Source organism: Rhinoderma darwinii, chromosome 2 (genome assembly GCF_050947455.1).
Source record: "Rhinoderma darwinii isolate aRhiDar2 chromosome 2, aRhiDar2.hap1, whole genome shotgun sequence".
Classification (NCBI taxonomy): Eukaryota; Metazoa; Chordata; class Amphibia; order Anura; family Rhinodermatidae; genus Rhinoderma; species Rhinoderma darwinii.
Genome location: NC_134688.1, coordinates 354,137,965 through 354,163,556, shown reverse-complemented (window position 1 = coordinate 354,163,556; position 25,592 = coordinate 354,137,965). Strand labels below are relative to the sequence as shown.

Below are 25,592 nucleotides of genomic sequence, written 5' to 3'. Positions count from 1 at the left end.
GCAAACTTTCCAGTTTGTTGCTACAACAAACTTTCCCTACGATCACATGACCGGGACCTGAACCAATTAGGTCCCGGTCATGTCTCCGGGACTAGAGGCAGGGGATAACAGCGCAATCCGGGTGTCAGCGCTACTCTGAGACACCCGGATCGCTCTTTTAACACCCACCATGAATTCACGTCGGCGAATTTACAGTGGGCGGTCGGGAAGCGGTTAAGCAACTCGCTTTTTTCGCTGCGTTTTTTACGGCTGTTTTTAGAGCTATGTTTCTATAGAGTCAATGAAAAACGGTTCCAGAAGTGACATTCACTTCTTATTCACGACCATTTTTTTACGTGGGCGTGTAAGAGAAACGGGCCGTCAGAATGGTCCTGCTTCCAATTTGTGTGCACATAAATTTGGCACATTTAACTTCAGTTCTTTTTATATTAATAATGGTGTTTTAAAACCTATTAAAAAAAAAAAATGGCCTCTAATAGTTTTGTCTATGGTGGTTAAAAAATAGCTCTTGACCAATGTAAATCTGCTCCATCAGTTAGAACTGACGTGGTTATGCTTAAAAAAAAATTCTCACCATAATTTGTAAACATTGTAATCCAACATGGACACCTTTAATAAAAATGCATGCATGTGCACAATATTAGATATAAGAAACCATTTTCCACGGGAGAAATGTGTGCTAAATGCGGGGGTAGTAACATTTAATATTTTTATAACTTCTAACTGTCCCTCTACACATTCCTTATGGTCTGATGACCATGCTCATACACTTATCTGTTTTAATCTTGATTTTTCAAACCATCCTTCATGACCGCACCACAGGAGTGGAGAAAATAGGGACTGGAGAAAAAAAGGTTTAATAGCTCCTCATCCCTCAGTGTTTTTTCCTGTCCCTATGGCACATGCAAGAAGTTGCCTACAGCAGGCTCCGTGGCCGTGGGGGGTTCCATAAGAATTACACCCCGGGCAGCAGGAACAATTGATTCCCCGTTCCTCCCATGATGCTGCTCCGATCTTCTTGTGACTAAGGACGGTCTGAGCTCTCCGACCGCATGTCTGTTTCTCCTTGATGGGTTCCCCCTGCATGGCTTACTACTCCCTTGATGCTGGAGTCTTCCTTGTCGCACATCTTTCACGCTCGCACATCTTTCACGCTTTCAAACGCGTGTCTTCCGGATCTGTCGTACTAACCATTTGCCAGAAAGCAACTAAATATCCTTTTCCCACTCTACTTATAGAGTATAATTTGTTATCCCATTAATAAAACATATATTTTATTAAATTTTTGACACAGACTAAATTAAAAATGAATTGCCCATAGCTCAATGTAAATGTAATAAATCCCCGTATAAACTGTACAACAAGGCATAGCCATTGCCCCATGTACCTCTGATGAAAACATGTTGGGGGGGGGGCATATTGTGTTCTTAAAGGGAATGTGTCGCTAAAAAATAGTTTTTTTCTTTTTAGTTAAACAGTTATTATATACATCATTAGACATTGTTCAAATTTTTTTTAATTTTTTCACAAGTCACGAAATATTATTAATTAGATTCTAATTTATAACATCTCCCTGTGCTGGTCACTAGAGGGAGCAATTCCCAAAATTGCAGCATTGGCATGTGTTAAAGCAACCACATTGCTTTATCCTGCAAAATTTGAGAAGACCCACTCGCTCTAGTGTCCTCAAACAATCCCCCCTCCTTTATCCTGGCTAGTGCCAGGAGAAAGGAGGGGATTGAATGTTCAAACCTCCTACACTGTGTGCCGCCATTTTTTGAGAGAATACACAGTGTAGTAGGCTTACATAAAGTGGTAATCACACACTAAAACACGAACATACACAAACATAACTTACCTGCTCCAGCCGCTGCCGCTGCCTCCGGTCCGTCCGCTCCGAGTGCTTGCTTCTAACCACATGTCCGGAAGCCGCGACCGGAAGTAGTCATCTTACTGTCCGGCCGCGGCTCCCGGTCCACAAGAAAATAGCGCCGGATGTCGCTCGGCCGAAGACCTTCCTTTTGGACTGTGTGGGAGCGGCGCATGCGCCGTTCCAACACAGACGTCGTACACCATAGTGAATGCGAACGGCTCCCGTTCGCATTCTCTATGGGGATGTATGTGCCGTATTCCATCTCTGTATGTGTCGTTAATAGACACATACAGAGATGGAAAAAAAAAATGGCAGCCCCCATAGTGAAAAAAAAGTAAAACACACAAATAAATAACATTTATTTTAATAAAACACTAAAAGCAAATTGATATAAAAAATTTTGTTTTTGCGACACCTTTCCTTTAAATCTTTGTCTATTCGCTCTATATAGTTACAGGATGCGATCTGCAGACTCATTCAGCGATTAGTTTTATCATAGGTCAAGCAGTGAATGCAAAGCCTTGTTGTACTGTGTATACAGGGATTTATTACATTTACTTTGAGCTATAGGCAATTAATTTATAAATTCTGTCAAAAATTGAATAAGTTGTATTTTATTAATGGGATAACGAATTATACTCTAAGTTGAGTGGGAAAATGGTATTTAGTTGCCTTCTGGCAAATTGTAAGTACTATTGATCATAGATATACCTGCCCGCCTACCAGGCTTCTCTAAAATGTTTGCTTCTTCCTGATCTGTCGGCCCTGCTCTGATTGGCGGTGGATCCTGAGAACTTCATTAGAGATCGGGAAACCTGTCAGGAGTTTTAAACCCTTGAACCGGCACCATGCAGTAATACATGACCTGACAATATCTCCAAATGTATGTTTTTTTCAGATGCTGCAAAATCTATAAAATCAACTTTTAAAATGGCGCACGCTGTATGCTAATTACTCATTAAAGGAAGGGTCATGGGACGGTACCTCTATCAAGTGTCAGATAGTCCTGCCTCCAAACCCACCTTTCCATGTTTGATTGACATCCCCCTGGCCGATGCAACTTTCTCACATGCGCCATTGCCTTGTACTACTTGGGCACGCACCGTGCAGTGAGGTGTACTCTACTTGGCTTCATCGGTGCACCGCGCATGCCAGGGGAGTACTTTTTTCCCATTTTGTTATGTTGAGGCCTTGTGCTAAAATGAAAATAAAAACTCAAGTTCTTCCCGAACATTCTGCACTCAATACCCCATAATGACAGTGAAAAGTGATTTATTTATTTTTTGCAAATTTATTAAAAATGAAAAACAAATTTTGCATGGTCAGAAGTATTCAGACCATTTGCTATTGTACCTGAAATTTAGCTCTGGGGGTCTCCCATTTCTCTAGATCCTCTTTAAAATATTTCTACACCTTGGAATCCACCTGTGTTAAATTCATTTGATTGGACATGATTTGGAAAGACACACCCCTGTCTATATAAGGTCTCACAGCTGACAATGCATATCAGAGCAAAAACCAAGTCATGAGGGAGAAAAAATGGCATGTGGAGGCACCGATCTGGGGAAGGGTACAAAAAATTTCCGCTGCACTGAAAGTTCCCAATACCACAGTAGCCTCCATAATGCTTAGGCCGGATTCACACGAGCGTGTGCGTTTTGCGCGCGCAAAATGTACATAACCGCTCCGTGTATCAGAAGCATATGATTCGTGGCTGCGTGATTTTCGCGCAGCCGCCATCATTAGGACACTCTGTATGTTTGTAAACAGAAAAGCACGTGGTGCTTTTCTGTTTTCATTCATAGTTTTTACTGCTGTTGCGCGAATCACGCAAGTCACACGGAAGTGCTTCCATGTGCTGTGCGTGATTTTCACGCACCCATTGACTTCAATGGTGCGTGATGCGTGAAAAACGGCCAAAGATAGGACATGTCGTGAGTTTTACGCAGCGGCCATGTGCTGCGTCAAAATTACTGACAGTCTGAACGGCCCCATAGACTAACATAAGTCCGTGCGACGCGCGTGAAAATCAACCAGGACTCTTCCTAGAGATGGCCGACCCACCGAACTAAGTAATCGGGGGAGAAGGGCCTTGATATGAGAGGTGACCAAGAACCCAATGGTCACTCTGGCTGAGCTCCAAAGATCCTGTGGGCAGATGGGAGAGACTTCCAGAAGGTCAACCATCACTGCAGCACTCTACCATTATGGGCTTTATGGCAGAGTGGCCAGAAAGAAGCTTCTCCTCAGTTAAAAAAACCAAAAAAAAACACATGAAAGCCTATCTGGGGTTTGCAAAAAAGCACCTAAAGGACTCTGACTGTGAGAAACAAGATTATGTGGTCTAATGAAACCAAGATTTAACTTTTTGGCCTCAATTTTAAGCGTCCTATCTGGAGTGGCCCAAACAGAGCACTCACTTGAACCCAATCGAGCATCTCTAGGGAGCCTGAAAATGGCTGTCCAAAAGGCGCTCCCCATCCAACCTGACAGAGCTTGAGAGGATATGCAGAGAAGAACGGCAGGAAAACCCCAAATACAGGTGCGCAAACCTTGTGGCCTCATACCCAAGAAGTCTGGAGTTTGCTATCGTTGCCAAAGGTGCTTCAACTAAGTACTGAGTAAAGGGTCTTCATACTTATGTCAATGCCATATTTTAGTTTTTCCTTTTCAATAAATTAGCAAAGATTACAAACATTCTGTTTTCATTTTGTCATTATGGGGTTTTGTGTGCAGAATGATGGGGAAAAGCAGGGTGTTTTTTTTTATTCTAGCACAAGGCCTCAACATAACAAAATGGGAAAAAAGTGAAAGGGTCTGAAGAATTTCCGAATGCACTGTATATTCCGAAACCAAATGCCATAGATCAGTGAGCAGGGTTTGACATTTCGGACATGCTGTGATCTTATCCAGAAAGTTGGTGAGAGGCTTATATTAAAACCTTAAAGCACAGTGTATTCGTTTAAAAAATGTTTCACTCCAAAGTTAATTTATAAAACATTCCTGTATCTTTTCCCATCCATCTAGAATATGCTCTGTGATGTCTTCATATTTCATCCAGTCATTATGGGATATTGAGTGCAGAATGATGGGAAAAAACATGAATATTTTTTCTACATTTTAGCACAAGGTCTCAAAATGTGAAAAAATTGAAAGGGTCTGAAGACTTTTCGAGTGCATTGTATAATTTCCAGTTCACTACCTTGCCATTCGAGATTTCCTCGGTGGACAGAATATTTACAAAAATTATGACAGAAGCAGTCACTGAGAGAACAGGGCATAAATATCTCACCCTATATTGTCGATTTTCTCCTTATAGCTCAGTCTGCATCCCTTCTCTCCAGTCATCTAGCGTTTTCTTGCCAGACATTAAACCAATTACTCTCTATTCTAAATCAAGGAAAATAGGATATTCCATCCACCCACAAGATTTTCTTGGGGATCCTTCTAGATTACCACAAACAGATGTCTTTTCTCCCTCAAGACAAGTCTCTTGCAATCTGCAAGAAAATATCTTCATTCCGAAACAAACTCCGGTTCAATTGAGATGTGCCTCGACAGCCGATATTCAGGGGATAGCCTGGTGCCAGGCCCACACAAGTCACTCATTCTGTAATTGCGTGACAAAAGTCTATTATCTGTAGACAAAAAACTCAGTCTAACCTGTCAAGTCAAACAATCTTTTCATTGGTGGCGGTCCTCAAAAAACCTTAAAAAAAAAAAGGGGGAGCCTGGCATCATTTTTTAGTTGTACCTCTCGCTACCGATGCGAGCAAGAGCGGTTGGGAAGCTCTAGTCCAACAGTTCTTTCTGGGCACTTGGCCTCACATGCTTCATCATTCTGACAATTTTCAGGAACTAAGAGCAGTAAGCCTTAAAAGCATCAGAACTTCTTATTTCAGGGTACTCACTTCAGAGTATACTCGGACAACATGGCGGCAGCAGCTCATCAACCCCATCCGGGAGGAGCGAGACAGAGAAATATTCCTGTCCACGCAAATATTTTCATGGGCAGAAACTCCTCTATCTTTTTGTCGGAGAGTTATTTAAGAGGCTTCGCAAATGTGCAAAAAGACCACCTGAGCCGCAAAGATCTCAATCCGGGAGAATAGAGTCAAAACCGTTTTCTGCGTAATAACAGAAAAATGAGGCAATCTAGAGGTAAATCCCTTTGCATCTCAGAGCAACCACAAGGTCTCTTTGTTCTATTCTCTGAATTCAAAAGACTCTTGCCCGGGAGTTTATACCCCCCCCCCCCCCTCCAATTCCCCTTTTTCCCAGGATATTGCAAAAACTATCTCGATAGCCAGTGGCGGATTAAGAAGACCATGAGCCCTGGGCTGTTACCCAAACTTGGGCCCCCTTTCTCCAACGCCACCCTGCCGCGCCGTAACTATTGCTAACACTACCTTTTTGCACATGCATTAACAAATGGGTGTTATGATTCCCCTTTCACAGGGCTGTGTCCCTACATACTGACAGTATCACACTGTGCAGGGACACCGCGCCAACCCATGTAGACAGCGCCACACACACACACCCCCTGTAGATAGAGCCACACACACACACACACACACACCCCTGTAGATAGAGCCACACACACACACACACCCCTGTAGATAGAGCCACACACACACACCCACCCCTGTAGATAGAGCCACACACACACCCCTGTAGATAGAGCCACACACACACACCCCTGTAGATAGAGCCACACACACGCACACCCCTGTAGATAGAGCCACACACACGCACCCCCCTGTAGATAGAGCCACACACACGCACCCCCCTGTAGATAGAGCCACACACACACACCCCTGTAGATAGAGCCACACACACACCCCTGTAGATAGAGCCACACACGCACCCCCCCCCCTGTAGATAGAGCCACACCCCCCCCCCTGTAGCTAGAGCCACACACACACAACCCCCTGTAGAGAGCATCACACAGCACTCCCCCCTTATATATAGGGCTACACAGCGTCGCTACACTGCAGGCCTGGGATGACATTTTATCCCATATGACTGCTGCAGCCTGTGATTGGCTGCAGCTGCCACATGGGGTGAAATGTCATCCCAGGAGGCCGGCCCGGACGAAGAACCAGAATTCTGGGCAAGTATAAGATTTTTATTTTTTCTAAATTGCGTTTTTACATAACATCTGCTATCTGTTGCAGGCTTTACCTCCCCATTGAATTAAATGGGGAAAACCCAAAACAAATGAGCAGCGTTTACGCAAATACCATTGACATGCTGTGGAATAAAAAACCGCACCGCAGGTCAATTTCTGAGCTTTTTTTTCCCCACTTATCATTTACGCAGCGTGTGGATGAGAATTGTTCACATCTAATCTACTCTGCTGCTACTGTATTAGGGCTTGTCCACACTTAACGGAATTGCTGGGTATTTTCCGCCCGGAAAATACGCAGAATACGGTAGCAGCAAAGTGAGTGAGATTTACTAAATCTCATCCAGACACTGCGTAAAATTTCCGACCAGACATTTTGTCCTGCGGTGAGTATTTCTCGTACTGCAGCACATCAATTCCTGCTGCGGAAAGTGGACAGACTTGCTGTGTTTTTTCAGAGGAGACGTCACCATCTCCCAACATTGAGAAAAACGCAGCAAAATACGCACTATTTTCTGCAGCAAAAAATTCAGGAAATGGTGCTTTTTTTTTCTGCTGCAAAATTTCTGCTAGTTTCTGCGGAATTGCTGCAGAAATATATATATACACACGCGCACGTACACACGAGTATGCACATTATACACATATAAAGTACACACTGTAAACACACGAGTATGCACATTATACACATATAAAGTACACATTGTAAACACACATGCACTTACTTTTTATGTAGGATATTTGTGAGTCCTCACTGCAGCTCTTCTCCTGCTCACAGAGCCCGCCGACAGTCTCCCTTCTCCCATGTCCCGACAGCTAGCAGCAGGAGGAGAGATGTTTAGAGTAGGGAAGGGGGCTGGAGGGGGAGCCTCTAAAGCAGCAGAGACCACGGCTGCTAAGTAGGAGCGAAGCCCCGTTCGTCTGATGACAGGTGCGGTCCTGGCACCGGGGCTCCCTCCAGGGCTAGCGACGCGACTGGGTATGAGGGGGTTCGGTTGGCTATGGGCCCCCTGGAAGCCTTGGGCCCCGGGCGGCCTCCCGAACCGCCCTAATGATCATCCGCCACTGTCGATAGCACCCCTATGGCTAAAATTGGGCTAGTTTGGACTGTTAAACAACATAAGACTGGAAGATCCTCGAATACAACTGGTCCCAGGTCACCTACTTCATCAGGGTACCATTCACCAGCAAGACCCTCAGAAGATTTGTCTCTCTGCCTAGCTTCTAAAAATCTTCATATTAAAATCGAAAGGTCTGTGAGAGGCAGTTATTCAGACCTTACAACATAGCAGGAAGAATTCACTAATGACACCTATACTAAAACTTGTAAGACTTTTAGATCTTGGTCTGACAATCACCCCCCTGACTCTTAGGGTATGTTCACACGCTTCGCAAAAAACGTCTGACAATACGGAGCTGTTTTCAAGGGAAAACAGCTCCTGATTTTCAGACTTTTAGCATTTTTCGCATTTCTCGCAGCGTTTTTTACGCCCGTTTTTGGAGATGTTTCTATAGTCTATGAAAAACGACTCAAGAAGTGACATGCACTTCTTTTCCGCGGCCCATCGGAACAGAACGCAGCTTTTCCCATTGAAATCAATGGGCCGAAAATAAGCCATGTGAACATACCCTTTCCATTCAGATATGGCAAAAATATTGGATTTATTATAATATGGACTATACAAAGTGTTAAGACCCTGTATTCTTAAAGTACAAATTTCTGCATGGATTTCTTTTTTCGATCAGGATTTGGCTAGCCATCGCTGGGTCAAACGGTTCATACAGACAGCCAACAGACTTTCTCCAAAAGTATTTCATCTGCTACCTACTTTGCATCTAAACATTGTACTAAAAGGGCAAACTATGTCTTCATTTGAACCCCTGTCAGATTCTGACGTTCATGAATAGCAGCTTTTTGGTGGCAATCATTATGACCAGAAAGGTTGGTGAAATAGAAGCTCTCTCCACAAGAGAACATTACTTGCGAATTCTTGATGACAGAAATATTTTTTGTCTTGATCCCTCTTTCCTCCCAAAGGTTACATTACAATTCCTTGTCACAGGACACTATTTTGCCATCCTTCTGTCAGCTCACGTCTAACCAAAAAGAGGAAAAATGCCACGCTTTGGAAGTTCTCAGAATAATCCTAAAATACCTGAATTTCTCTAAGCCTTGGAAACTAGATCATAACCTTTTCATCCAATCCAGAGTCAATAAGGGAAAAGTGTGTCAAAGCTTACCTTATTCAACTGGATCAAGAAAGCCATCTGTGAGGCGAAAGAAGTTCATAGATCATCTCCTCCAAAAAATCTCAGAGCCCATTCTACTAGGGTTGTGTCTAATACCTGGGCCGAGAGGGCTAGCGCCTCAATTGATCAGATCTGCAGAGCGCCTACAGAGTCGTCTCTTCACGCCTTCTCAAGACACTATTAACTGGACTATGGGCTTCAAAAGACCTTGTATATGAGAGGAAAGTTCTTTACGCAATTAGCGCTCACTGAGAATGTTATTTGGCATTCTCCTGTAGTTCTCCTGTTGCACTGTCTACAAGGAGGCTGTATGGCAAAATCTACTGGGGGGCACTATACTGTGTGGGGGCCACTAAGCGGACATTATACTGTGGGCACAATTAGAGGACAAAATACTGTGCCCTTGAAGGGGTTGTAATATATTATATTATTATACTGTATGGGGGCACTAAAGGGGCATTATAATTTTTTTATGGGGCATTTTATTTTAATGATGGGGTGGGACGCCGAAAGATCATTTCGCACAGGGTGCCATCTATCCTAGGGCCGGCCCTGCCTGTACCTCTTTAAGCCTGATAAGCAACTCTTGTACATAGGGCATATTACAATATTGGATCAATCCTAATAATCTACCTATGGTGTTAATCCATTCTATGGCTAAATTCACATGTAGCATAAATACATATGCATAATTTTCGTGTGGAAATTCCACAGCATATTAAAATAGCAGCAAAATAGATAAGATTTGAAAAAATCGTATTCACTCTGAGAATTGTTTTGCAGAAAAGACGTGCAGAAACTGACCTACGGTACAGTTTCAATCTGCAGCATGTCAATTTCTCTTGCAAAAATGCTGCAGAATTTTTGCACAGAAATTTAGGATGGAAATTCTGCAGTATTTACACTTCATGTGTACTTGGCTATGATTGCGTATTTGAGATGGATAGATTGAATGCTACCTCGGACAGAGAGAAACTCCCAGCCTTCCTTCGTATTTATTGGACTATAAGGCCGGATTCACACGAGCGGGTGCGTTATGCGCGCGCAAAAAACGCTGCGTTTTGCGCGCAAAAGGTCCGTGTGTCAGCATATGGTGCGCGGCTGCGTGATTTTCTCGCAGCCGGCATCATGATGACACTCTGTTTTTATGTTTACAAACAGAAAAGCACGTGGTGCTTTTCTGTTTTCATTCATAGTCTTTACTACTGTAGCGTGCATCACGGGTGCGTGCAGCGCGAAACACGGGCAAATATAGGACATGTCATGAGTTTCACGCAGCGCACATACGCTGCGTGAAATTCACTGACCGTCTGAACGGCCCCATTCATTAACATAGGTCCGTGAGACGCGCGTGAAAATCACGCGCGTATTATACGTTCGTGTGAATAAGGCCTAAGACACAGTTTTTATCTTAGAATCTGTGCTGTAATCTTCTGCTGCTTATCTCCTGAAAGCAGACAGCTGTTAGGGTATGAAGAAGCCACTGAGCTCCAAGCTTTAACCCCTTCCTGCCGCAGCCCTTTCAGATTTTCATTTTTTCCTCCCCACCTTCCAAAAGCCATAACTTTTTTATTTTTCCGTCGATATAGTCCTATAAGGGCTTGATTTTTTCGGGACAAGATGTAGTTTTTCGTAGCATCATTTAATGTGCCATATAATGTACTAGGAAACGGGGAAAAAAAATTATTTGTGGGGTAGAAAATGAAAAAAAAACAGCGATTCCTCCATTGTTTTTTTCGCGTCGTTTTTACAGAAGTCACTGTGCAATTAAGACATGTTAACTTTATTCTGTGGGTCAATACGATTACGGCGATACCAAATATATTCTATATTTTACTACTTTTACAAGTAAAAACCTAAGTGTAAAACTTAAAATTTATTTTGTGTAGCCAAATTCCGAGAGCCATAACTTTTTTATTTTTCCATCGATAAAGTGGTATGAGGGCTTATTTTTTGTGGGATAAGTTGTAGTTTTTAAACATACCATTTTGGGGTACATGCGACGTTTTGATCACTTTTTATTTCATTTTTTTGTGGGAAATGAGGTGACCAAAAAACAGAGATTCTGGCGTTTACAATTTTTTTTACATAAAAAACAACTTTTATTTAACTTTTTTTTTTTATTAGTCCCCCTAGGGGACATCAACCAACGATCGTTAGATCGCTTGCACGATATACTGCAATACTATTGTATTGCAATATATTGTGACTCTGACAGGGGTATATGAAGCCCTGCCGGAGGCAGCGCTTATTAGGAGCACAAAGATGGCGGACCTGTGAGCCTACGTTAGGCCCCCAGGCAGCCATAGCAATCATCGCCCCCCACCCCCCGTGATTGCGTTGCGGGGGGCGCGATGAGCTGTTAGAGGGGGTTGCTATTGACCATGGCATTTAACAAGTTAAACGAGCGGGATCGCGCTCGAGCGCGATGCAGCTCGTTACTCTGAAGTGTCGGCTTTGTATGGAGCGAGTTCACTCTGTGAGCCCGTTCCATACTTCCCCTACCCGACTTTGGCGTATGGATATGTCAGATGTCAGGAAGGTGTTAAAGGTCCTTGCAGTGCAGTGTAATTGAAGCAGCATGTCCTGTGCTGTGTCTAAAAAATCTGTGTTATCTGCTCACTAACCGTCACATTTTACACACACAATTCTGTCAAATCTCACAGTTCAGTGAGCAGATAACTCAGACATTTGTACACGTAGCACAGTAAATCTGTGCAGGTGCTGATCTGTAAGGACCTTCTAGCCACGCCCCCTCCTATGTACAGAGCAAGAAGAGCACATTCAACACCATTAAACCCCTGCCTTTCCACATCTCTGTCTGGTGAGTTCAGGGGAGGGTGAGAGCATGATTACTGCCAATATCTTGTATTTCTGTGTCTGACATTGTTATGGGGCACTGTGACTGGTGTATTGGGGGCACTGTGGCTGCCATTGTATTGGTGCACTGTGGTACCTTATTGTCTCAATATTACCCAGGAAATATACAGTTAAAAGCATACGTCCCAACCGTCCCGGATCCGGCGGGACAGTCCCGATTTCTCACCGGTGTCCCATCGTCCCGGGCGGTCTGCAAAATGTCCCGCTGGGCGCTGCATCAAGAAAGCTGATCGCTGCTGACTGCAGCAGCGATCAGAAGAAGGCAGGAGTCTTGCCGGCACGGGAGTGGACCTGACCTGTCACCTGACCTCACCGGTCAGGTGACTGGACTGGTTCACTCCCAGGCCGGCATCGACACCAGTGAGGATGCCGCTGCAAGACACCTGCCTTCTTCTGACGGTGAGTGACGTCAACGCAGAGCGGAGAGTGGCGGCAGTAGGGCCGGCTACCTCTACCGCTCTGGCAGCATTTTGGCACAAAGTATAAGGGGGCTGTGTCTGGCGCTATCTACAGGGGGGCTGTGTCTGGTGCTATCTACAGGGGGGCTGTGTCTGGTGCTATCTACAGGGGGGCTGTGTCTGGTGCTATCTACAGGGGGGCTGTGTCTGGCGCTATCTACAGGGGGGCTGTGTCTGGCGCTATCTACAGGGGGGCTGTGTCTGGCGCTATCTACAGGGGGGCTGTGTCTGGCGCTATGTACAGGGGGGGCTGTGTGTGGAGCTATGTACAGGGGGGGCTGTGTGTGGAGCTATGTACAGGGGGGGCTGTGTGTGGAGCTATGTACAGGGGGGGCTGTGTGTGGAGCTATGTACAGGGGGGGCTGTGTGTGGAGCTATGTACAGGGGGGGCTGTGTGTGGAGCTATGTACAGGGGGGGCTGTGTGTGGAGCTATGTACAGGGGGGGCTGAGTGTGGAGCTATGCACAGGGGGTCTGAGTGTGGAGCTATGCACAGGGGGGCTGAGTGTGGAGCTATGTACAGGGGGGCTCATGTGGATGATTTTTTTCATTGACCGTTAGCAGAGTTACACAACTGGAAAAAAAAATCCCCATCATGTAAGGGTATGTTCACACGGCCTATTTACGGACGTAAATCGGGCGTTTTTGCCCCGAATTACGCCCGAAAATAGCGCCTCAATAGCGCTGACAAACATCTGCCCATTGAAAGCAATGGGCAGACGTTTGTTCACACGAGGCGTATATTTACGCGCCGCTGTCAAAAGACGGCGCGTAAATAGACGCCCGCGTCAAAGAAGTGACCTGTCACTTCTTTGGCCGTAATTAGAGCCGTTATTCATTGACTCCAATGAATAGCAGCGCTAATTACGCCCGTAATTGACGCGGCGTTCAAGCGCCTGCACATGCCGGTACGGCTGAAATTACGGGGATGTTTTCAGGCTGAAACATCCCCGTAATTTCAGCCGTAACGGACGCCCTCGTGTGAACATACCCTAACTCTGCTACCTGTCAATTGAAAACTCATCCACCACAGTGTCTCTCTCTCTTGACTTTCATTGTTCTCAGCCTTTTGGGTTGTCCTGCTGCTGCCGCCGTGATGAGCAAATATTATACCCAAGTGAGGAAAAGTAACACAAAGACAATATAACCTGAAATATAATATCTGTGATATCCAGACAGTCTAGAGATCCGCAGTGAGAATGTGCGCTTGCTATTTGCAGAAGGATCTGGCCGTGATTTGATGTGTTTATGCGGGATATTGGGCGTGGTTAGGGGCGTGGCTTAAAATGTCCCTCTTTTCCTAATTCAAAAGTTCGGAGATATGGTTGAAGGCAAAACCTTTTTTTCCCCTCCTCTAATACTACAATTTATGGGTGTGCCTTACTGTTCAGTGCGTCCTGTAGTCCAAAACATACGGTATTTATTTTTTCTCTGGTCTTGTTTTTTTTCTACACAATCTAATATTGTTAAGATATGGATGCTTAAGGCTATGTTCACACGGGGTATTTTGCCGAGTTTTTTGACGCGGAAACCGCGTCGCAAAACTCGGCAGAAACGGCCCGAGAACGCCTCCCATTGATTTCAATGGGAGGCGTCGGCGTCTTTTTCCCACGAGCAGTAAAACTGCCTCGCGGGAAAAAGAAGCGACATGCCCTATCTTCGGGCGCTTCCGCCTCCGACCTCCCATTGACTTCAATGGGAGGCAGGAGAAAGGGTATTTCTCGCTGTTTTATGCCCGCGGCGCTCAATGGCCGCGGGCGAAAAACGGCGCGATAATTGCCGCGAAAATCGGCGTGCAGGGAGAGGAATATCTGCCTCAAAGTTCCAAACGGAATTTTGAGGCAGATATTCCTCCCCCAAAATACTCTGTGTGAACATAGCCTAAAGGTTGCGTAAACCTTTTGTAGGGCATTATTTTTTTTTTAATGTTTTTATTGATAAATATATTTCTAATTGATTATTACAAATTGTGCTTACTTTTTGAGATGCAGCCCCCTATGCATTCACTACACATAGAAACTGCATCTTGCCATTTTCAGCCGCATCAGGCATTGAACTGCACTGACTGCATGGCTGTCTACGCTTACTGTGTCCCTCTGATGCCTTTGATAGCCCTGTTACCAATCATATCAAAGTTGATCAACTTTGATATGATTGGTAATAGGGTTATATAAGGCATCAGAGGAACACACAGTAAGCGCTGACAGCAGAGTCGTCGTTGTGGTTCACTGACCGATGCGGTTAAAAGGGCCAAGATGCAGTTTCTGTGGTTTAAAATTCACACTTCCGGATTTTGTAGTGGATCCATAGAGAATCTGCAACACTACATTACTTGCGTATTTGATTGCGGATTCTTTTTCTACTCCATTGAAGTCAATGGGGAACATCCACGACAAATCTGTATATATGTGCTGAAAATTTCTACTTGTGGATGTGATTTGGTAAAATCTCATCTACTTGCCTTGTACTGTATTCCGCCACAGATTTTATCAGCCAAATCTGCAGGTAAAATCCACATTAATGGCATTCTTGTAAACTTACCCTTACAGTAAAATGATCTCATATATATATATATATATATGCAAAGTTGTAGCCTCCGTATTCATAACCGAGAGAACATAACACAAATTTATTAACCTGAAAAGACACACTATCCAAGTTTTATCTATACACTACAAATGTTCAAAGTGATTTCCATTGGAGACACAGCAGATGTGTAGGCGGTAGTCCTGTTCTGTCCAGACGCGTTCCAGTATATCCTCGGATATGGACTCCACTGTTTCCGTGATGCGTTGGCTCAGGTCTTTGGTGGCCCAGACTTTTCCCATGACACACAAACCCAGTGGTTTAGAATTTCTTCACCCAGCACGAAATGTTTCTATGCAGAGCACATTTACCAAATTAATTGTAAAAGTTTCGCTGTACTGTCAGACACCGTTCTTGTAAATTCCAACGCGCAAAAAGCGTTTTTCTTGCTTCCATGTCGCCATCTTATGTCACACTATGTAAGCACATTTCATATTTGGCTCTTGAAAGTGAAAGCTGTGCTGTGATTGGCTGATATGGGCAACTAATCCAGTTTTGCTTTGATTCAGTCACTGGCCATTTACCACTGATGTTACTTTAACTACAGGCCTTGACTTTAGCGCCATCCTTTTTGAATGGCCCTGTATATATTAGAACGTGAATAATATATGGCATACACTTTGTAGATTTCCGTCTATTTCAGAAGTCTCCAAAAATCAAATAGTTCCTGTATTTTGAATGTCATATGCCTAAACAAAAAAGTTAAAAAATGTGTTAAACCATTTTCATATCTTTGGAAATATCTGTTTTATATATGCCCGATGAAGAAAAAAAATGGGATCTTAATGTCTATGACCAGCTCTAGCGTTTTTATATCTTTTTTTTTTTTTTTACCTGCTTGCACCATAGAGAAAATGAAAGGCACCGTTTAAAAAATTCACAGAGTAAAATATAACATTTACCTTCCTTCTTTCTGACAAATATTAATACAAATGTCCGAATTCCTATGAGGGGAAAACGAGCTTTTGACTGACTCATTAAATTTGGCGTTTAGACTTCGGAGCGGTTTCTAGGGCTGACAGGCAGGGCAGAAGGTCACCGTGCGTAGGGTTGTTGCTAGGCAACAAACCCTTTGTGGGAAAATGTTGACAGATTTTCAAAACTACAAGAAGACAGGTGTTGAGATCCACAGAATGGTCTGTACAAATTACCTGTTTACCATTTAGCCAGTGAACCTATTACACTAGGGTATTTAAACACTCGTAAAATAGGATTTTATATGTGATTATCACGCCATTTAAAATTGGATAAAAAATTATTCCAAATGTGCCTGTGCAGTAGAGTCTGAGGCTGGATTCACACGAGCACATTACGTCCGTAATGGACGGACGTATTTAGGCCGGAAGTCCCGGACCGAACACACTGCAGGGAGCCGGGCTCCTAGCATCATAGTTATGTACGACGCTAGGAGTCCCTGCCTCGCTGCGGGACAACTGTCCCGTACTGTAATCATGTTTTCAGTACGGGACAGTAGTTCCACGGAGAGGCAGGGACTCCTAGCATCGTACATAAGTATGATGCTAGGAGCCCGGCTCTCTGCAGTGTGTTCGGTCCGGGACTTGCGGCCGAAATATGTCCGTCCATTACGGACGTAATGTGCTCGTGTGAATCCAGCCTTAAAGGGGTTTTCCCATGTTAGACATTTGACATATCCACAGGATATGTCATAAATGTAAGATAGATGCGGGTCCTACCTCTATAGACCGGGGCCACCTAAACCCCATTCTACCTTTTTCTGCTCCCTCTGCCTCCCCGGCCACTTCCTGACTATATGGTCGGGAGTTACAAAAACAGTATAGCTCGCTGAGCTACGGAGTATCCGTAATTTCCATAGTAGGGATTGGCAGTAACGGAAGCAGCGTAGTATGCGAGCTACGCTGTTTCTATAACTACCATTCATTTCTATGAGACTTGCAGAAACAGCGTAGCTCAGCGAGCTACGCTGTTTCCTAATTCGTGGTCGGAATTCACCTACTTCTGCCGCAACACAGAGCGGCAGAATGGGGTTTAGGGAGCCCCGTTCTATATGACACATCCTGTGGATATGTCATAAATGTGTCTCATGGGAAAACCCCTTTAAATATATTATAATAACACAATTTAATTTCATTACATAATGGAGTTGTTTGTTCATGTTGGCTTTACAAACCGCTAAATATATGTGACTGCCTTTTGTCCTCCAGTGATGTACTGGAGATAACCTACAACTTCATGTACATGCTATTTTAAAATAATTTTGTGTTTTTGTTTTTTTTTACCCAACACTGTAGCAATGGTCTCAACCTATAGCCCTCCAGCTGTTGAAAAGCCACAAGTTGGATGTCGCTGCTCTAGAGTGTGCATTTATAACCTTACAGTATAAGGCTTTGTTTACATCTGCCTCGGGGGTTCCGTTCATGGATTCCGTCGGACCTTTCCGTCAGGGGAACCCATGAACGGAAACCAAACGGAAACCATAGCTTTCCGTTTGCATTACCATTGATTTGTCACCGTTCTGTGAGGTTTCCGTTGTTTTGACGGAATCAATAGCACAGTTGACTACGCTATTCTGTCAAAACAACAGAAACCTTACAGAAACGAACGGAAACCATTTGCAAAAGATGCGTTACCATTTAAATCAATGGTAATGCAAACGGAAAGCTATGGTTTTAGTTTGGTTTCCGTTCATGGGTTCCCCTGACAGAAAGGTTTGACTGAACCCATGACGCAAATGTGAAAGAAGCCTAACTGTTATGCTTTTTCCCCTCTAATCAAAAATAACCATTAACCCCTTGGAGACACAGCCAATTGTGGTCTTTTGGACACAGCCTATTTTTTTAAATCTGACACTCTTTGTGGTAATAACTTTGCAATAGTTTTACTTACCGAAACGATTCTGAGATTGTTCTCTCGTGACATATTGTACTTTGTTAGTGGAAAAATTTGGTCGATAAATTCAGTGTTTATAAGTGAAAAACACAAGAATTAGCATTTTTCTAAATGTAAACTTCCAAATATAAACGTATCTGCTTGTAAGACCGATAGTAATACCACACAAAATAGTTACTAGTTAACATTTCCCATATGTCTACGTTATGTTGGCATTTTTTTTTTTAACATCCTTTTATTTTTCTAGGATGTTACAACTTTAGCAGCAATTTCTCACGTTTTCAAGAAAACTTCCAAAACCTATTTTTTAGGGACCAGTTCAGTTCTGAAGTGGCTTTGAGGGCCTTATATATTAGAATATATAAGTCACGCCATTTTACAAACTGCACCCCTTAAAGTATTCAAAACAGCATTTAGAAATGTTCTTAACCCTTTAGGTGTTTCACAGGAAATAAAGCAAAATGAAGGTGAAATTTACAAGTTTAATTTTTTGACTTTTTTTTTTTAGGAAATCCATTTTTTTCTGTAACACAGAAGGTTTTACCAAATAAATGCAATATTTATTTTTCTGAAGTTTTTAGAAATATCCCACATGTGGCCCTCGTGTGCTACTGGACTGAAACACAGGCTTCAGAAGCAATGGAGCACCTAGAGGATTTTGGAGCCTCCTTTTTATTAGAATATATTTTAGGCACCATGTCAGGTTTGAAAAGGTCTTGTGCCAAAACCGTGGAAACACCCCCAAAAAGATACCTTTTTGGAAACTACACCCCAAGGAATTTATCTAGTGGTATATTGAGCAATGTAGCTCCTCAGGTTTTTTGCTAAAAATGGAATTACGTCATGAAAATCTACATTTTCATTTTTTCTTAGAAAACGAAGTTTTAGCGCAGATTTTTTTCATTTAATAAGGAAAAAAGGAGAAAAAGCACCAGAACATTTGTAAAGGAGTTTTTCCCGAGTACGGCAATACCCCATATGTTGTCATTAACTGACCTTTGGACACACGGCAGTGCTCAAAATGGAAGAAGCACCATTTGGCTTTTGAAGCTCAAATTTTTCTGTAATTTTTTTGGGTGTTTTGTTGCGTTTGCAAAGCCCCTGAGGGACCAAAACAGTGAAAACCCCCAAAAGTGACCCCATTTTGGAAACTACACCCCTCAAGGAATCTATCTAGGGGTATAGTGAGCATTTAGACACCATAGATTTTTTTGCAGAATTTATTGTAATTAGGCTATGAAAATAGACATTTATTTCCCACTAAATTGTAGAATTTTTTTTTATTTTTACAAGGGATAAAGGAGAGCGAGAACCCCCAACATTTATATAGCAATCTCTCCGGAGTACGAAAATAACCAATATGTGGTCATAAACTGCTGGTTGGACACACGAAAGGGCTCAGAAAGGCAGGAGCGCTGTTTGGTATGCAGGTTCTGCTGGATTGGTTTTTAGGCGCCATGCCGCATTTGCAAAGCCCCTGAGGTACGAGTATTATAAAAACCACAAGAAGTGACCCCATTTTGGAAACTACACCCCTCAAGGTATTTATCATTTGCCTGGACATATGACAGGGCTCAAAAGTGAAAGAGCACCATGCCCATATGACTCCTATTTTGGTGATTTTGACAGCATTGGCCGACAACTCTAGGGCTCTGAGGACAAATAGTAAAACAAACCCCCAAGAACAGACCCCATTTTGGAAACTACACCCCTCAAGGCATTTATCAAGAAGGGTACTGATGATTTTTTTTCCCACAGGTGTTTTGTGCTAGGAATAATGTGCAGCGGATAGTAGAAATTAGTTTTCCACCGATTTGCCATTTTAGTGTGCCCAGTTTGTGCCACTGAAGTCAAATACCTTATAAACTGTTAAGCGGGTTCTCCCAGGTAGGGTAGTAACATAATAACATATATGTGTACGTAAACTGCTGTTTGGGCACACTGTGGGGTTCAGAAGGGAGGAAGCGCCATTTGGCTTTTGGAGCGTGGGTTTTTCTTGGTAGAAGTTCTGTTTGGGATTTTCAGTTTATAATGTGGGGGCACATGTAAGCTGGGCAAAGTACATCAAGGCATAATAAGGTGGTATAATAGGGTAAATAAAAAACAATCCATAGATGTGTGGCCAGTGTCGCACTGATAAACGGTGCCCCTTTTGGAACATACTCTGCACCTTTTGTGCCGTCCGTTTCCGAGAGCCGTAACTTTTGATTTTTCATCAATGGAGCTGTGTGAGGGCTTATTTCTTTGCGGGACAATCTATAGTTTTCATTGGTACAATTTTGGCCTACATGTGACTTTTTGATTTTTTTAAATTCATTTATTATTTTTTTTTGGCGATACCAAATGTATATAGTTTTTTATTTTTTTTGTGTTTTGCAGTGTTGGCACAATAAAATCACTTTTTTGAATCTTTTGACCATATTCTAAGGGCCATAACGCTCTTTATTTTTGCGTTAACAAGGCTGTGTAAGAGCTTTTTTTTGCGGGATGGGCTGTAAGTTTTATTGGTTATTTTATTTTGGGGTACATACTTTCTTACCACTTTTTATTCAGTTTTTTTGGGAGATATGACCAAAAAACAGGGATTCTGGCATTTTTTTTATGGCGTTCACCGTGCAAGAAAAATGTTAGTTTTATAGTTGGGGTCGTTACGGACGCCCGATACCAAATGTGTATTTTTTTTTATGTTTGTTTTTTTCCTATAATAAAAGACTTTCATTTTTTTAACTTGAAATTTGATTTATTTTTATTAGCTTTTTTTTTTTTCGGCCCACTAGAGGACTTGAAGGCCTGAAGCCCCGATAACTATTCTAATACACTGTACTTCCTATGTAGTGCAGTGTATTAGAGCTGTCCGTTACACACTGACAGCAAGCCTATTAGGTCCCGTCTCTGGGCGGGGCCTAAAAGGCTTCCATACTTGCCAGTTAGTTAGTCCTCCAGTTGCCATAGCAAACATAGGCAACCCCGCAATCTTGTCGAAAGAGGTGCCGATCAGCTACAAACCACCTAAATACTGCGGTTGCAATTGACTGCAGCATTTAAATGGTTAATCGGCGGGGATCGGACCTCAGTCCGGTCCCTGTCGTCACAGCAAAGAGTCAGCTGGGAAATGCAGCTGACACCCGCTGGTGATGGAGCCATACAAATATGTGACAATGCACTAACCCCTTGGTGGCAGCAACGTAACTGTACGTGGGATGTCACCAAGGGGGTAAAGGGTAACTAAACTTTTTGACGTCTCATAGTAACATGTCAGAAGTTTTGATCGTTGGGGGTCTGAGCACTGAGGCTGTGGTGCGGTTTTTCGCCCGGAATGTCCGCTGCGAAACGCTACAGCACTTAACCGGCAAGCTAGCAGACCCGCGTCCTGGGATGACGTCTCATTCCAGGTGACCGCTGCAGTCTTTGATTGGCTGCAGCGGCGGTCGCATGAGATGAAGAGTCCTCACAGGAGGCTGGCCCTCTGACGTCATGCAGGTCGCCCCACCTGGGTTGACGTTTCATCCATGTGACCACTGCTACAGCCTGTGATTGGCTGCAGCTGCGGTCACATGAGATGAAGCGTCATCCCAGGAGGATGAAACACAGATTCCTAGGTAAGTCCAAAAATAATTTTTTTCAGAGTACCGTTTTTTGCAGTGGGATTGCTGCTAATCCACGGCAAAAAAACCACCACTGCTATTTGATGCAGGATTTACATCCCCATAGAATTCAATGGGGAAATCCCGCAACATATAAGCAGCGTTTACGTAAGGACAATTGACATGCTGCAGAATTAATTTCCGCATCACAGCTCAACTTCTGAGCGGTATTTCCGCTCAGTATTTACGCAGCGTGTGGATGAGATTTGTTCAATGTCATTCACTTTGCTGCTACTGTATTTGCTGCGGATTTTCCGCAACTAATTCCGTTGCGGAAAATCCGCAGTATTTACACAACGTATGAACTGGCCCTTACTGCGGAAAATAGTGCCGATTTTTGATGCGGGTTTTTTTTGTCAGTTTTTTCATGGGCTGTGTGATTGTGATATTTTTCTTCCTATGATGTCTTTTCCACCCCTTGTAAGAAATTCCACAGCAAATTTCCTCAGTACATCAGAAAATCATTCCACTGACATGCTGCGGAAATAAAATTACGCACCACAGGTGAATATCTGGACGTAATTTTATTTCCGCATCGTGTGTCAGCATTTGTTAAATCACATCCACTTTGCTGCTACTGTATTCCACTACATATTTTCTGTTTGCAATTCCAGACTGAAAATACGCAGCAATTCTGTTAATACGTATTTAAAAGCCCTTAAAAGGAACCGGTCAGCTCCTCTTTGCGTATAAAACTGGTCCCAGCGTTTGGAAGATTTTGTAAAACTGTATGTCCACATACCTTTGGTTCCGACGTAGCATTAACGCTGCGTAATTTTCACAATGAAATTGAGTGCGAAAATTCCGCAGCATTTACGGTAGCGGCAAAGTGGATGAGATATAGAAATTCTTATGTTGCGGGCAAAAATCGCAGCGTAAACGTTAATAAATTGGCTTGCGGTGCGTAATTTAATTCCGCTACCAAATTTAATGTTTTTATTTTTGTTAAAAAATCATATTTTGAGAACCATAACTTTTTTATTCCGTCGATTGAGGGCTTCTGTTTTCGTTTTTTCCTTCCTGCAAGCCCTGACTGACACAAACGGAAATCATAGGTTTCCGTTTCCATTACCATTGATTTCAATGGTGACTGATCCGGTGCCAATGTTTTCCGTTTGTCTCCGTTGTGCAAGGGTTCCGTCGAAGATGTACACTTCCGTCAAATGCTGGTAAGGGGTTAAATCGGACCCACACGAGACTACTAAATTAATACGCTGTGTAAAAATTACGCAGCGTGTCCGACCTGTAACCCGCAGTACATTCCATCCGAAAAATCGCACCACATTGTGCGGTTTTTCAGACGGAATTTCTGCTGCGAAAACGTCGATACTTACCCCCCTCCCTCTTCTCTGCGCGTAGTCCGTCGTCCTACGATGACACTGCAGCCTGTGATTGGCTGCAGCGGTCACATGGGATGAAACGTCATCCCAGGAGGCTGGACGTCATCCCAGGAGGCTGGACGTCATCCCAGGAGGCTGGACGTTATCCCAGGAGGCTGGACGTTATCCCAGGAGGCTGGACGTTATCCCAGGAGGCTGGACGTTATCCCAGGAGGCTGGACGTTATCCCAGGAGGCTGGACGTTATCCCAGGAGGCTGGACGTTATCCCAGGAGGCTGGACGTTATCCCAGGAGGCTGGACGTCATCCCAGGAGGCTGGACGTCATCCCAGGAGGCTGGACGTCATCCCAGGAGGCTGGACGTCATCCCAGGAGGCTGGACGTCATCCCAGGAGGCTGGACTGCAGGAAGGAGGGGGGCATTCTGGGTAAGCATATTTGTTTTTCCGGAGCTGTGATTTTTGCGGTGTATTACGTAAGTCGCAACACTCTGCTTTCTTTTGCGTGTTTTGCATTCCCGTTGAATTCAAAGGGGAAAATCCGCATCACAAAATCAACAAAAACGCAGCATTAAATTCTGCACTGCAGGTCAATTTATTAGAGTTTACGCTGCGATTTTTTTCGTGGGCATGAGATTTTCTAAATCTTATCCACTTTGCTACAACTGTAAATGCTGTGGAATTTCCGCACACACTTCCGTTGCGGAAATTCTGCAGCGTTTACGCTACGTGGGAACCCGGCTTTCTAGAGGTTTTGTCGCGACTTGTCAAAAAAATGTCAGCAAAGACATGAAATGCCAAACAATGCAGGGTGTGGCGTCTTTTTATTAATTTTCTGCACGGAGGAGCACCGCCTGAGATAAGGTAAGGTGCTCACTTTATCTCATGGACGGTGCAGCCCTGAAAAAGGGGTTACTTCAGTTTTAGTATTCATATGTAGATGGATATATAGCGATTTTCGACTATTGGGCTTTAGGTTAGTCTGTGTCCCCTCGCTCATGTGCAGCACAGGAGGGGGCGGGGCCTCACGTGCGCGGCACATGTGGGGGGCGGGGTCTCATCGTCGCCTCACCTGATACCCTGCTCACTGGCCACGTGGAGTGAGAGGAGGCAGCCCGAGTGCGCGCGCAGAGGAAAGTACAGCATGATGGTAAGCGCTGTTCTGCTGTCACCCCTCCTACAAAGCATATAGTCCTAGTACAGGGGTAACAGGAAGGAAGGGCTGAAGAAAATACCATCACCTAGTTCCTCCACGCTTAACCTCATCCTGTGCCTTATAATAACCCCTTCCACCCGTCTCCTAACTTGCTGCAGCTTTCTAGTATATAGGAGGGGAAACTTCCGGAAGAGCAAATACATTTCCTTTGTTCCCCCTCCTCCAGGGGTGGACATATAGATTGTGCCGCTGCATAGGTTTCCAGAGGGGAGGGAGCGCTAATTGTATCATGAAGTAATAGCTTGCAGCAGGGCCCTGACACACTTGTTTTGGTGGGGGCGTGGCTTTGCTTCGTTAGTGGGCGGATATTAAATTGTCTGGGCGGGGCTTTGGATCGGATGGACTTAATCTCCTTGGTGGCTAGCAGTGGGATTAATGTGTATTAATGACGTTTATAGTGTGATCGTAGTGTATGACGTGATCTGAACTGTGTGACATGTGTCCCAGGCATGTGCACTTTATTTGCTGTGTGTGTGTATATGATTTGTGGTGTGCTTGTTTGATGTGTTCAGGGTTACCACCAGGCCGGTAGGTTACCAGTCCAACTGATATTTACACAGGGAAGCCGGTAAACGTGAACCTTTTGTAATCGTAACATTTTATTTTGATGAAGTGGGGGAGGGGAAAGTTTTGATTACCGGAATGCTGTAGTTTGGGGACGTATTGTTTATAAATGGACGGGGCATATGCCCTCAAACCCCTTAACGACCAATGATGTAACTGCGTCATGGGCAGGAGTATGGAGCAGGCTCACAATGTGCCTGCTTCATACGCTGCGGGTGTCATTACAGCTGACATTTCACTAACGGCTGGGATCAGGGAGAATGCCGATCCCAACTGTTCAACAACTTAGATGCCGTGGTCAATAGCGGTTAGATAGAAGGTAGAGGGTCCTCCCTGTTACTCCACTGGCGATCTTGGGGTGCTGATGGTTGAACTTTCTGCTCCTAATAGGATCTGGTTCACAGTGGGTTTTTTTTACGCTGATACCGTGTCGGAATCAGCGGCTGAAACCGCCTCTCATTGATTTCAATGGGAGGCGGAGGCGTTTTTTTTTTTTTTTTGCTGCGGCTTTTAGCTGCTCAGCGGTAAAAAAAACGGCATTCTCTTTCTCGCCGCAGTTCCGCCTCTGACCTCCCATTAAAATAAATGGGAGGCAGAGAAAGCGTTTTTCACCGTTTTTTTTTGCCTGCCGTGCTCAGTGGCCGTGGGTGAAAAACGCTGCAAAAATAGCGGCAAAAAATCTGTGCGAACAGGGCCTAAATCACAATATGCTTCAATACATAAATATTGCGGTGTATTGTACCAGCTAATGATCGCTTGTTCAAGTCTCCTAGGGGGGACTAAAGAAAT

At 43.9% G+C, this 25,592-nt stretch overlaps 1 protein-coding gene across 8 annotated transcripts in view; it reads left to right on the top strand.

Annotated features, from left to right (window-relative positions):
- The first annotated feature begins 12,014 nt into the window (after positions 1-12,014).
- Positions 12,015-25,592, top strand: part of LEMD1 (LEM domain containing 1) — a 54,580-nt gene continuing 41,002 nt past the window's right edge. For 3 of the 8 annotated variants that reach the window (XM_075853792.1, XM_075853791.1, XM_075853786.1), the window contains exon 1: positions 24,075-24,173. In XM_075853792.1, coding sequence (XP_075709907.1) covers positions 24,168-24,173 — 6 coding nt within the window. In that variant the 5' untranslated portion in view covers positions 24,075-24,167. Of the gene's footprint in view, positions 12,076-16,286; positions 16,311-23,345; positions 23,453-24,074; positions 24,174-24,561; positions 24,808-25,592 lie in introns of those variants that run through there. The other 5 variants (XM_075853789.1, XM_075853787.1, XM_075853794.1 and 2 more) reach the window with 5 other exon arrangements.